Source organism: Athene cunicularia (assembly GCF_003259725.1).
Source record: "Athene cunicularia isolate RWA chromosome 2 unlocalized genomic scaffold, athCun1 chr2_part2, whole genome shotgun sequence".
Taxonomy (NCBI): Eukaryota; Metazoa; Chordata; class Aves; order Strigiformes; family Strigidae; genus Athene; species Athene cunicularia.
In genome coordinates this window covers 6,216,587-6,231,618 of record NW_020799096.1, presented here as the reverse complement: position 1 = coordinate 6,231,618, position 15,032 = coordinate 6,216,587, and the positions used below count along the sequence as shown (strand labels likewise).

The 15,032-nt window shown below is 38.7% G+C and overlaps 1 protein-coding gene across 1 annotated transcript in view; it reads right to left on the bottom strand.

The window, feature by feature from the left end:
* Positions 1-1,347: 1,347 nt before the first annotated feature.
* Positions 1,348-15,032, bottom strand: part of TBX20 (T-box 20) — a 39,954-nt gene continuing 26,269 nt past the window's right edge. Inside the window, exons 7-8 of the mRNA XM_026843999.1 lie at positions 10,087-10,196; positions 1,348-5,693 (exon numbers count right to left, since the gene is read on the bottom strand). Of these exons, the coding sequence (XP_026699800.1) occupies positions 5,353-5,693; positions 10,087-10,196 (451 nt within the window). The 3' untranslated portion in view covers positions 1,348-5,352. The remainder of the gene's footprint in view (positions 5,694-10,086; positions 10,197-15,032) is intronic.

Genomic DNA, 15,032 nt, shown 5'->3' with positions numbered 1-15,032 from the left:
ATATCTTAGCTGTCTCGGGTAAATCTCCCTTGCTTTGATATATGCTATTAAAATAGAAATAAAATCCTATTAAATAAAAGCCCGAAGCAGATACTGAGAGGAATTTATTCCTTACTTCTTTACATTCTTCATACATTTGAAAACCTTATTGTACCTTTCCACAATCTTCTCCAGACTAAACAGACCTAATTCTTTTCCACTTTCTTCTTAAGCTGTTTCCTAGGTCTCTGTTGACTAACTTGGGGACCCTGAAACCCCATATTTTAGCCACTTTATTTGGGCTTTGGTGGCAAAACCAGCAATTTTTCTGAATATGATTTCAAGGCACTTTGAAAAAAGTAATTTGTCTAACTATTACGCAAACTACAACTGTATTTAACTATAGTACAACTATCACTCCATACAGATCCAACGTTTAGACCACTTTTTGCAGATGAGCAGCCCTATTGGATTCTGTGAGCTCCCAGGAAAATCCGTCTCTGGTTCCACTGCATTCAGTGACTTGGTTAGAGGATAAACAACAGAAGCAGAAAGATTTGGCTAAGTAAGAATGATATATCAAAACACCCAATATTTTAATGAAAGAAACTGAATATCCACACATTTGCACTTCTGTACAATTTTTGTGATATATATATATATAATTTTAAGCTGTTTACAAATAACATTTAATGCTTCAAATATTACATAATGTTGATATATTTCTAGCAGAAATAAATATATTGCACTTAAAAAGAAACTTTTCATTAGATGTTGCTTCATAGTTTATGTTCATAACTTCTTTTTCCATAAAAAGATTTCCCCCTACCCCCACCCCATACACACAAACACACACTTCAGTACATGGTGAATGTGCTCACGCAATGCATTATAAACAACAAAGTCAACACAGCAAACAGCAGAACTGTGGTACATTCTGTTAAAGAGGTTACATCCAGTTTTCTACCTTCCTTATTTTGAAAAAAAAAAAAAAAAAAAAAAAGAAGGTTGTTTAAATGTGCTAAAGGTAAAATACAGCAAACTGTATTTTTTGTCCTTAAACTATCATTAAAAGTTACTTCAGAGTTTACTTAAATCACTGCTTAGTTTTCTTTTAAAAAGATAAAATAAAGAAAAAAGAAGTTGTCATTTGATATACTAGAGACTATATGCAAGGACAGTTTATTACAGAATAATACATAAATCCTCTGGCGAGCAAGTAAGTGGTTAGTAAAGAAACCACATCTCCTGCAGCAAAAAATGGTCTGTAAGGAATAGTGAGAATAAGATCTCCCTAAACCCAAAATTAATCTTGCTTTGAGTAGATATATATATATATATATATATATATATATATATATCAATATATCAGACAAATGCATCTAAATCAGCTTTGTTAGTTTTTGTGATGCCTTTGTTGGATTAAAGACCTGAGGCTGTTGTCTATCTATGGATAAAATGCGAATCCAGAAAACACCTAAAAGTACTTGTAACACTTTAGAGGATAATCTTATTCTCTTTGAAAAGCATATTCAGGCATGTTCTCTCCACCCTTCTTTTAAAAAACTCAACAACATAAACCAGCACCAGTTTGCTCAGCCAAGAGAGCTCATAAAGGTGAAGAGTACTTCTCATGGGATATAAAAATGTGAATTATACTGGAAAATAAACTCTAGATTATATTTGGCATTCCTAGACCATCTACCAGCAACAGATGTTCTGTCCTGAAAGTGATAGAGTTTTGACAGCAGTACAGCAACTCCTTAAATAAATTATATTGAGTTGTTCTCAGAGTAGTACAGATAATTTTTTTTAAGGAAAAGCGATTTCACTCTTTAACTGATTAATTATGAATTTACATTCATTTTCTTCCAATTGTGAAATCAGTGCTAAAGCTGATTTGTAGTGGGGTTTTAGTCTTTTCTGTAGAGCTCCTATATTGTTGCTGTCGCTACAGTCACTGTTCTTACACTTTATGTTTAGGTGGGAATGTTGAATGAAATCCTGTCTCCATTGCAGTCAAGAAATTTGCATCTGACTTCAGTGGGGAGGGAATTTTATCCCTGGAATCACTCCCATGCTGCCCCTGCCCACAGGAAGGTGAGAGGGACATGGAGAAGAAACCTTGTGAGGTGGAAAGACCTCTTCGTTGTGTGGCCTGTGGTATCTGTGAACTTAATCCCCTCAACCTCAACTCACACAACAGGTTTTGGAGGTAGGATTTTGAGGGCAAAGAAGAGGAGGTGACAACTGGATATACCTATTGACCTTATTCCTGGGCAAGGCTCTCACAAGCTGCCTTTGTTCCCTTGCTTGGAAGCCGCACATGATTCTGCATTAGTGGGGAACCCAATGGGTTTCTGATGCAAAGGAATTAAATGGTTGAAGAGCAGCATATGCCAGAGAGAAGCACTGGGAGGTATGAGCACACTGAGATTTGATCTGACTGGAAAAATCAAGCTGTGGATTTTGACAGATAGTTCTTCATCATCTACAGTATGAGGCTTCTCAGAAAGAATTTGGATGAGGAATTGGCCTTATCACATTTTTATACAGGGACAGTCTCCTGCCATAGTTTTTCAGATATGAATCACATTTTATTTGTAGTGAAAACCACTTATCTTTCATTTAATATTTTTTGTCAACGACGTTGTTGGAATCCAGTTTAATTCTTCAGGAAGACCCTGGAGAATTTTCTCTGAAACATTATCAGGGGCATTTCTGCATGCCAAATAATGGTGTTTTCAGAACAGGGACTGGGACAGGACTAAAGAGATTGTACAGTTTATTTCTCCGAATTTGCTTCATGGAAGAAGGACAGGTCAATGCACGAGGAGTCTTTATGTGACTTGTCAAACATGCCTAAATCAGCCTACCTGTTCCAAAATTATTTCTGGAGTCATGTAGAAGCTGCCTACTTACTTGACCATTTCCCAGTGGAAATATCAACATTAAAGCCACTGGCTTGAATTCTGAACCTAACCATATCCCCTGCAACTCCAGATAAGTTAATGAAGCTGCAGAAGGAAATAAATAAAAGATGCAGAATTTCCTCACAGGCTTTAGTGCATGTCATCATAGGGCTTTCATACAACTCTAACAAAAGTCAAGCAACTGAAGGAGAGGGATTAAAATTTTCTTCCAATTCTCCCCTGAAATTCTCATTTCTGTAGTATCATATATGTACTTGAAGAGTTACGTTGTTGTGGGGCCAGAATAATTTAATTTCCTGAAAAATAGAGGGTTTATATCAAAACAAGTCATAAGTAGACACAACCTTGCAACATGCACTTGTCAGGTGAATCTGATAGCCTGGAGCAAAATCTAGTATTTGGGTACATCAAGCCAACTTCAGTGTCTGATTCTAAGCCATTTAAATACTGCAGAGCTTGGCCTATTATATTAATACATGGAACTCTTGTAGTATCTCTGAACTCAGAAAATGTAAATAAAGGTTCATTTTCATTCACATACAGAGCACAGAAGTTGTAAAATGCCTCAGGTCATTTTTTATCAGCAGGTCCAACAGTGAGTAAAGGGAAATTAGAACAATACTGCAGATAGCTGAGTTAATTGAAATAGCCAATTTGACAAGATTTTAAATCCAGCTACTGGGAAATACATAAAGATGGCCCTTATCTGTGGAATGCAAGTACTGACCTACAGTAGAAACTGGGAAAAGCCTGGGAGGTTGTCACTGCTCTGTGTGATGGGGCATGTAAGATGAGGCAATGAGACAAAAAAAGGCACGTCACTTGCCTTGCACTTCACAGAGATGGGAAGTATGTGACTCAGTGTGCTGCACGCGACTTCTTACCATATGATACCAACACACACTGGTCAAAAGTAGAGGAGAATAGTGCCAAAGAAGTCTGTATTCCACTCTGTGTTCCAGCTCCATACAAATCTTTAATATATGAGATTGTATTGCTAGTTCTTTTTTATCAGTAAATGTGTTATCATCTATAACTTGGATGCAACTCTACACAGAAACTCTGTGTTGACTTCTTATTTACAGTGAAATCCCAGCTCCTGCCACACAGAAAGCCAGCATCATACTGGTAGTCTTTTCAGCAGTGCAAAGGACTCATGCTAGATCTCTGCAGAGAGGTCATTTTTCTTTATACCTCTTCAGTTCCTCCGTTGCATCAGACATAACATACTAGAAAAAGTGGACAGTATTTTGAATAAAATAACTAATTACTAACTGAAAAAAGGCAGATATGAACTTTAAAAAGTCACATGTGAAGTTTTGCACTGACATTTTCCCAAGCAAACTCCACCATTCTACTGGGACATGGAAAAACAGACAGCACAACCCTCATTTACCTGGCCAAAGAGCTTGTATAACAACAGCCATGACCAAACCCGAGAAAATCAGAAGTAGAAGGACACTCCAATGCCACTCATTTTATACCAGTCCATTGATTTTTTTTTTTTTTTTCTGGAGAGTCTATAGACTGATCTAGCCTGAAATTCAGTTAACTTGATACACATTTGCATCTAGAAGCAGGTCTTCAGTGTCAAGTGCAGTAGCAAAGAAGAACTGATTTAAAGATTTGATATCTTGGGTTTCTAAGTTTAAGTAACAGATTTTCCCAAATCAGCATTTTCCTTCATCATACCTTAATAGACAGTTAAATTGCTCCTCCTAGGATATAGGACAAACTTATTTTCAGACCGAAGGACAGAATACATCATTACTGCTACAGTCCTGTAACACAGTTCTTTTTTTTGGAACTGATAAGTGTTTTGTGAAAGAAACAAAGAAAGAAAGAAAGATTTGTTAATAATTTTCTCTTTGGAATTATAGTAGCAACTAAGAAATACTGCTTTTGGTGAATATAAGCCAGTCTTTTAAAAAGGACGGTGGTCTTCTCCACTTTGTCCCGTTCCCAGCAAATGTGTGCTGAGATAGCCTAGTACATGCTCAAAGTTATAGAAATACATTTTTCTGTTTAGATGCTCATCGGTCACAAGAAGAGATGAAGATGAGTAAGAGTATTGCCTTTTTCAGAATTTTTCTAGCATATGAAAAAAGACCTATACACAATTAATTTGTACACTGCTGCATAAACGTAATCTCTTTCCCCTAGGAATAATGCACCTTTGGAACAAGCTGTACGTGACCAAAAATCCTGGGAACTTTGGGATCCATTTCAGCTGTGTTACAGATAGATCTGTGAGCAGCTTCAGGCTGCATGCTCTCTTCTTGTGATCCCTCCACAGAGGAATCTATATCCATAATGCATTATCTTAGCTGGTTTGTTATGAGTTCAGAACTCCTGCCACAGGCCTTTCAGGAAGGTCCCTTGTATTTTTCATACCAAACTCGCACATTTAATATCTCGTGTTTCTCTTGGCTTACGTCACTCATACAAACGGTGTCATCACTGCGGAGGAGTGACGCAGTCCCTGGATAGCTGCATAAGGACCCTGCTGAAAATAATGGTGGTACCTAGGCATGTGGAAGGAAGGGAAAGTGGGGCCACTACCTTGCATGGAGCTGGCTATAGCAGAGGGTGTAAGAGGCATTCCCAGGCGGCTGTACGGAGGCAGAGATCCTTGGATTGGATGAGGAATGGGTGTAGCTATGGATGCAGTGCTGGTACCCAGGGCACTCAAAGATTGTGGATGCTGAAATCCAGGAAAACTGGTTGAGGAGGATACCCAGGAACTGAGGGACAGGTTATCAGATGTTGTAAAGGCTGATCCTGCAAGCAAAGAGAAAGAACACCTGATGTTTGCACTGCAACGCACAAAGCTGGAAAAAATAGCAAAAAGGAAGAAATAGTGTCTTTCACAGCAAGACTGATTTTAATGACAAGTTGTCATTGGAAAGACTTCCCAAATACTTCTCTCTCATCTTTCTTTGTATTATTATTTGCCAGTTGCTGTCCTTTATCACTACATTTTAGACAAATTTCCATTTTAAGAAGCTGGTTGTAGTGGCTTGAACAGTAAAATCAGTTTTGCATGTTGGATATTTTTGGTATTAAATACTGAAGAACCTTGTAATGCTGCCACTAAACATTGAAGCATCTACTCTGATGTGGAATCTAACTGCATTACACCCCTCTTTTGAAGACATGTTTGTAGATTTTTACATCAGATCCTCAGTAGAACTGGCTATTTTTTGCTAAAATTTCAGTCTGGCAAAAATGCAGGAAAAAGTAATTTGCACTACAAATGTCCCGTGTCCCCCCCCTTTTTTTTTCTTCTTTTTTTTTTTTTTTATCCCAGTAAAACTTGTCAACACTGCATCTATTATCTCAATCTTACTTTTTCTGAAATACAGAACAAAATTCTAAAATGTCAAAACATTTGTGATTTTTCCAACTGTGTACAGTGCTCTAAGAAAAAACACTACTGTTAAATCATAGAAAGAGATGCAGGGTTTTAAGTGAAATGCAACAAAAATATTAAAAACTTTCTCTCAGGGCAATTATCTACCTTTGATCAAATGGAAGTGTTTTCTTTGATTTTTTTTTAATCTGGAAAGTTCCAAAAATTATTTTCACAAACCTTCCACCTCTAAAACACTTTTTCTCTGACAACTGCAGAATCATTAAAAAAAAAAAGGAAAAATGTTTTTTAAAATTTGAACTACTTATTTTGACAGTAAAATTTTGTGGAAACATTGAATAATTTGTTTGTATAATTATACATGGTCATTTTCAAACAATCTGGTGACAATGTTGCCCTTCACTTCTGCACTTCCTCTATGGATCTGATCATCATCAGGTGTCTGATTTCTAGAAATGGGAAATACAGTAAAATCCTATAAATTCTTAAATTTTATTCCTATTCAAACAATAACGCAGCTCATGTCCCTTCTGTATTTTTTTTCTTGTCTAACTTTGTCCATTGAGAAAATGTCTCTTACTTTAAGAAATAAATCTATGGGCAATAATATCTGATAAAATATAATTTCAAGCCAATATTGCAAAACATTTTGAAACAACAAATTTGACAACAGGTATTAGTTTTGTAAATCTGATTCTAGAAAATATGTTCATCCAAATTGTGCAAAGAAAAAATATGAAGACATCTATCTGTCAAGGAAAACTTATTGAATACTAACCAATCATAGGCACATATTCAAAACAAAGCTATAAGCAAACAAAAATAGAAAGAAAAATGCAAAATATTATTTTTTTTAAATCATAAATCTCTTTAGGGATATATTCTCAAAACAGAGCTACTCATGATTAATTCCTCCTCTGCTTAATGAAACAAGGAAAAAGACCTAGTAACAGGAAAGAGAAATTGTGTCAATTCAGCACTAGAAACAGACTTGAACCCAATCCTGGCCCTACCATTGAACCAAATCCTAACTGCTGGGAAGTTTGGATCCAGAGCCAAACTCTAAGGCTAACACTATACTGACAGACCAGAGCAAATCCCGTTACAAAGCAGGGGATATCTGAACGTTATTGCACTACAGGGAAAGTGGGATGAGAATCTAGATTTGCCTAGAAGGTTTACATTTGGCTCCATTCCAGGTGGCTACTATGAATCCTGTGTGTGGATACTGGACCACAGGCATCCAGACATTATGCATTAAACAGTTTTAATTGGATTTATATATTTGATATCTGTTAATTCCTTTGAAAACAGGCTGCTTATGATAAATATACTACTGAAGGCTAGCCACTTCCATCTTTAGATGGCTGAAATTGCCTGAGCTGAGAATGCTCTGGGTGGGTGCTGAAGTAATTAGAGATAAATAGCAGTGACAGACTTCCTTTGTTCTACATAGAATAAAGTATATGATTCCTTCTCATGATCAGAGGTATGGAACACCTATGCTATGAAGAAAGACTGAGACAGTTGGGGTTGTTCAGCCTGGAGAAGGCTGCAGGGAGACCTGATAGTGGACTCCGGTACTTAAAGGGGGCCTATAAGAAAGATGGGTACAAACTTTTTAGCAGGACATCTTGCAATAGGACAAGGGATAATGGTTTTAAACTAAAAGAGGGTAGATTTAGACCAGCTATAAGGAAGAAATTTTTTACAATGAGGGTGGTGAAACACTGGAACATGTTGCCCAGAGAGGTGGTAGATGCCCCATCCCTGGACACAGTCAAGGTCAGGTTGGATGGGGCTCTGAGAAACCTGATCTAGTTGAAGATGTCCCTGCTCATTGCAGGGGGGTTGGCCTAGATGACCTTTAAAAAAACCCTTCCAACACAAACTATGATTCTGTAATTCTCATGAGGAACATCCATAAGCGCCCTTTCCTCCAACTGCAGTGGTCTCTAATTGCAACTTAGTACTCCAAAAAGTCTCACATACCACATTTGCCAGCACCAAAGAAATGTGGCCGAGGCCTCAGAGAGCCTGTAACACACACCACCCAGCAACATGTATGTATTTGGCTGTCAACTCTCATACATATGGAAGGGCATCCCTCAATTTTGCATGCAAGGTAATTTTAAAATGCATCAGAAAAAATGAAAACATCTGAGAGTTTCAGTAAGACCATTATTTGTCTCCTCACATCTTGGAGGACTTTTCCTTATTTAAGGACACCAGACCTAAACAGAGAGTGAAGGCAGTACCAGTTATTCATCTGCAAGAACAGTATGCTTTACCCTCTGTGCATGCCTCTGGTTGCCCAGAACAATCACATCCTATGCCAGCATATGGCTCCCAGTTTAGAAAAAAGCTGGTTGCCACAACTCATCATCTTCCTTGCTTACTCATTTGCCACATTGTGAGCAAATGCAGAACTGTACATGAAGAATGGGATATATTTTACATAAAATTAATTGTAATAAACTTTTCTTTCCTCTTATGACACCTTCCTAGGGATTCTCTTCAAAAGAGAAAGACTTTAATGGCCAGCTCTCATACTGAGGTTCACCTCATTCACTATGTCACTCCCAGAGGAGGACATCATATCAGGGAGAAATTTAATTCTTGGAGAGAGGGTGCCTTGCTCCAAGCACTTCTGACAAGGTGAAATTTAACACTTCAACAATAACTGGCCTAGGATCTAAGCTGACATGAAGCAAGCTAATCCGCCAGAAGTATGTGAAAAGATGGCATCATACCAGCTGAGGAGCTGCTTCAGAAACTCCACAATCTATGGAACTGGTCTTAGAATAGAGATGTATGAACAAGCTCACCTAATCACATTTTGCTGAAGAGCAACTTGTGGTTAAAAATAAGTGTGTTTTCCCTGCACAAGTCCGAAGAGCTTATGACCAGAAATAATGCTCTTATCTTAGCAACACTGTATGAAGTTAGAGGACAAGACAAGGGCACTGCCAGTCGGAAGGCAGATAGAACTGCTTTACCTCAAGTGGCTGTTGCATATCAGGCAGGTCACAAAGTCAACATGCAAAGTATAATGCAACACAAGTTTATGCTAGTCAACGATCCCACAGGATGGATTTGAGATCTATTTCCAGTGGCAAATTATGACAGATGCAATTTGTCCAGCAAGTATATCCACAAAGAACAACTCTGTCTTGCTACTACTTTTGCAACTGCTAAGGTAGACAAATTTGAGGTGAATTGCCTCAGCAGGAAAAGCACCTTTTAGAGACCAAGAGATAGTAATTAAACATCGGTTTTCCAGGGAGCTATGGACTTTTATTCCTGTAGAGGCAAAGCAGGTTAACCACAGCACGGTTGAAGATGCTCAGAACCAAGTCTTCTGTTCACAGAAGGCTGGAGGGGCAGCAAATGCCACATCTACACAGTACTTTACAAATGGTGCTGAGCCCCAGCTAGTAAGTCCTGCCCAGGCAGGCAGGACCTGGGGAGTGTTAGCTTGTTCTCAGCACCACGGTCATGAAGTTGCCTGGTTTTCAGCCATCTTGAAGGGGAAGCAGAGATAGTTCTGTTCTGATGACAAGAGCTGTATATAGGCGTCTCTAGAGTTCCCTCCTGAACTATCCGCCCACACCAGTGCCATGGGCATATCAGATATCCAGAAGAGCCATAAGGTAACAAGTATTCTTCTTCATTATAGGACTTCATGGCAGAGAGGTACAGCAGAGAAATGCTTCAGAGTACCCCAGTACTGACTGTGGTCCTCCTTTTCTCAAGCATAACTAGGTCACCGTAATTTACCTCATGAGCAAATTTTCCTACCTCTACTTTGTGTTGCCTGGCTGTCATCTCCAAGATCTTCTTCTCCTCCATAGGTTCGAATGGGGGATCGGGCATAGGAATGTTTTTGGATAAGGCTCTCCACGCTTTCTCTGTGAAAGGAAACAACCTACTGTATCAATAATATTATAAACAGCCTCCTAATTCATTAAATACAATGAACATGCTGTCTTTTCCCTGTTCAGACCACAGCTTTCTCACACAGAATCTCCAAAATTACCTGACAAAAGAGTTACCTCATAGCATGTCACTGGAAACGCTGAATTTGTCCTGCAGTGTTTTAACATTGCTGATCATCTCTTACCTGCGTGGTACTGCTTCTTCAGCAAAATAGCTTGAACTTCCCACCACATTTCCTTGTCTCCAGATCGTGAATATAAGACCAGCACTCTTCATAAATTTGAAAACGCAAGCTCTGGGGTTATTTGTGCTGGGTGATCAGTCTGGGTTCAAAGAGGCACCTGTGGTCCACCTCCTTTCGAACAAGCTTTCACACCATACAAGACCACCTCATTTAGCCCTCTCCAATTTTTTTTTTTTTTTTAAATCACGGGCAAGAGATAGATGTGTCCAGAAACAGCTCAGCTCTAACCATGCTCTCTCAGCATCAGAGTTGAGGCCAGTTCATAGCAGGAAGTCTACAGATACTACCGATCTCGTGCCACCTCTATTCTGGGAGGTTAGACGTGCCTGCCAGGCCCCCGCCTTGCTGGTGGCACAAAGCACTGAAGTCACCCAAACAATTTTTAAATAGAAAGAAGGCATATCTTCATGATAAGCCATAACAGTTTGTAAGGAAGATCCAACCTTACACATTCCCAGCGTGTTTCCATGTAAGTAGGTGGCATTATACCAAAGATGAATATGACTGAGGCACATTTCCAAAATGGTTTTGACCTTCTGTTCTCATTTAAGAAATCTAGGCATTGAAAGCTGTTTAAATCCACTGCTTGGTGAAGGTTTGGTCTGAATTTACCATTTTGCCATTCATACTTGCTAATGCCCTTCGCTCAGACAGCGTGGCTGTTGCAGAAATTCCAAGGAAAAATATTTTCCAAGTAACACAATAAATCACAATGGCACATGTTTTCCTTTCCTACAGAAAGCCCATTATGGTCATTTTGTCCTTGGTCTATCACTGGCATCATTACTTATGCTAGTCTCCTCGGAAAAAAATAAATAAAAAGGGGATCTTATCAAAGTGATTTACTTGTGTCAGGCTTGGAAGTGGACTGAAAGCAATGGCAGTTCCTACATAGAGGATGATATAATTGAATTACTGCCTTTTAAGTGATTGAAAACAGTGGGCATATCGGGACTATCTTGAAGAAGATTTTACAAAGAAAAAGACAGATGGCATTGTTTACATTATGTGCTGAATGCCTCTTGAAACTTTTTTTTTTCTGAAGCAGAATGTGAAATGCAAAGAATTTTACTTAGCCAGAAAGACTATCTGAGATGAGTACAGAATAACAGAATAACAAATTAGACCAGTGTTGTCTGAGTGATTTAGATACCAGTCTATAAACATATTCATAACCAAAGAATTACTAATCTTTAAAGGTCTGAAAAATAAATATGATTCAGGTGATTGTCTGTATTGTCTCTATTGACTTTATTTTTAGTAAAGGTTTGCATATAAAAATGGACATTACAGCATGTAATAAGATCCTGATGCAACAGAAACAATGCAGGCTCTAGTTTTAGTGCAGTGGGCCAAATTCATCTCCAAAACACTGGATCCAATGGTGGTTTGGGGATAAACTCACCCCAATAAATTTACATTTGAATTACCTAGAGGGATTTAAAGCTAAATCAAATGCCCACAATTATTGCAGACTAAATTCTTTCCAGATGGGTTTGTATGCTAGACAGAGAACTCTATTATTCTATATGGTTGTCTTCTTTTAAAGGAAAAAGAGATGACTTTTTAGTGAACCCTGAATCTCCAAAGTTTGAAACCAGGGAACTATGTGGTAGTTTTATTTATTTATTTTTAATGTTGTAATGTTGCAGGTAATATGCTAAAGGTTTTAGAAGATTAATCTCATTCATTGGCACAAGACGCAAAGTTTTTTATGGCAGAAGGAACAGTCTAACAAGGAAATCTGGATCAGGGGAAACAGCTAATTTCACAGAAGCCATTCCTTTTGTGCAACTGGGATTTAACATTCAAAAGTGTATATGCTTATCTTGCCTAACCCTTTTGGTGGTTTATGCTATAATCACAACACGCCTACTCAATTTTTCGTTTTAGGGGCTGTGGCTGTGATTCACACCATGAGTGCAAAGCACTGAGATTCGCACCACATCCTTCAGGTGGACACTCTTCTTTCCACATACAACACATGCTGCATATAAACCTCCAAACAGACCTATGAAATGCAAAGGCTAAGCAGGAAACCACCTAAGCATGCAAAAGGAAACAAAGAAAAACAAGGTGGTATATTTTCTCCATGGTTATCCCACCATGCACTGTTTCTTACACCTAGAAAAACAAGAGCTAAAGTCTGCACTCAGGTCTCCCCCATCCTGGACCTAAGTTAAGTAATAATCTTTCCTTCCCTTTGTGTTTCCAAGGAAAGGGGTGGTGGTCTCTGCATCATGCACAAATATTTCATGCTCAGAGAACACCACCCCGACATCAGATCTTCTTGAGTAACAAAGGAGTTAAAACTCGTCTAATCTATGGAAACATGTGGAGTTTCCCACATAGACTGGGAAGAGAAGGCCAGTCTCCTCCACCCTTTAAAGACAGAGGTAGGTGCTTTAGGACTTTCTCCAAGGTATATATATAAAAGGAAGCAAAACTTAAACAACAAAATGTAAGTGCCTGTGATATCTAGTTCAAAATGCAGGAACAAAGCTGGAAATCTGGACCACAGGATCCTGCTTATACCCTTTTTTTCAACCAGGGCTAAAAGGATTTAAATCTCAAAATCTTCCTGAAAATTCTGTTTATGGAAGTGTGAACTGTTTAGGATATCCAGAATATGGTGCTCTGTAGAGTGGACCAATAAACTAATTTTTTTAAAATCACAAAACATAGTAATAATAATAATAATAATAATAATAATAATAGTGCTACTAAGAGGGAAATATATTAATTTAAACCTCTGGCTTTATAGTTCTGTATGCAACATCTTCAGATATTTCAAGATATCTCAAGGTTCAGAGAATTTATGGAAATATTTTTTTAAATTACTGGAATGATGAATCATTATTTGCTCTTTTATGATTCTTCTCAATTAAAAAACCTAGCAAGTGAAGGGTATGGTGGAGTTGTTTTAAAACTTTCCTTTAGTATTTTTCAGAGCTCATCCACACTAAAGTGGCTGACAAACAGAGTGACTTCAAGTTACTCAATGCTCAGCTTCTGTACTTCTGTTACGTTGTGATCAGATACTTGTTATCTAATACTTGAACTTAACAATTTTTACCTTTTAATGTATCTTAGAACTCCATAGTTTCGTCTATTAGCAATAAATTAGCAATAAACTTTGTTTTGAGAGGTCACAAGCTGCCAGCTGGATAAAGGAAAGATGTCTTCTTTCTGTCAAACTCTTTTGTGTGGTCTACCAATAATTTTCAGTCTTCTAGACTGCTCTTCAACACACAGATATCTTGTAAATACCCAGAGGAGGGGAAAAACACATGCACAGGCATCATATATTACTATGATTAAGCTGTGCTATGTGTACAACTGGATAATAGTAGCAGATGACAGGCTGGAGCAGAGCAAGTTAGGGGCTGAAGCTGTTCGAGAAAATGAAGAAGGAACCATGTGCCAAATGGAGAGGAAAAACCTCAGCTTGTTTTGGCTAGCACACCCACAGAGAAGATACTGAGGCAGGACAGATGTGAGGAGAGGTAATAGGGAAAAGGAGCTCAGGCTAATCCAAATGAGCTGCGTTCTAACAGAAGCACCCCTTGAGCCCAGCCCTGTCAATAAACATCTGCTTATTATGAATGAAGCACTTCTCTCCTTTGGGCAGAACAGCAGATTTTGAACCAGGAATCGAAGGAAGTGAAAGGTTGGAGAATTTATCAATTAGCAAAGTTTTAGGGTGCACAGGGAGCATCTTGCCATTCTGCAGATTTTAACCTCTTGACTGAACATTTCACTCTTGTCCCTGCTGGCAATTGATTCCAAAAATTAAACCTCCAGCTACGGACGCTTTGTGTCTTGCAGCTACAAACTGAATCTTTGGCCTTGCTTATTTAACAGTGCCCTGTACATACAGAGAAGTCCCAGAGGATCAAAAGCAGATAGGAAAATCCTGATGTAGCTGACAAATGATTCACGAACACTCTACAGACTAAACCCAAGATCTAGCCATGAATATGAACTGGGAGACGGCAGAAAACAAAGCTGACTTGGGAAGCAGCTGAGGAGCGAGGCCCTGCATGAGGATGCTCACTTCCTTTTGCTGTCAACCCAGATTACAGAAATTCTCTTGGGAGATGGTAAAGTCCCAGATTACCCCGAGTAGGATCTTTAATCGAGATGAAAGAACAGTGCTTCTTTGTAGGTGGAAGCAGGCATCTCTTTGATGCTTCTTTGTGTCATTTTTTCTGCTCCTTTTGCAGTTACTCCGCTTCAGCTGTGCATTCACAGCAGCCTGATGATCCCCATGATCCTGATTCTGAAGCGCATGACCACAAACCCTGCCGATATGGAAGAGGGCTCACCTGGCCAGAGGGCACTGTCACCACTGATGCTGCTATGTGGCTGCATGCACCTGAAGCTATGGGTTTTCCTGAATCTGGCAGAGAGCACACCCAGGGGATGGAGACAGGAAGCCTGTCTTCTCCATTTGGGATGAGGAGGCTTCAGGCAATATATCTGGTTTTGGCAGAAGGTGTTAGAAAAGCTAACCCAGAACTAGTTTGCTGGAGCCAGGCCTGGGTTAGTATCCATCTTAGAT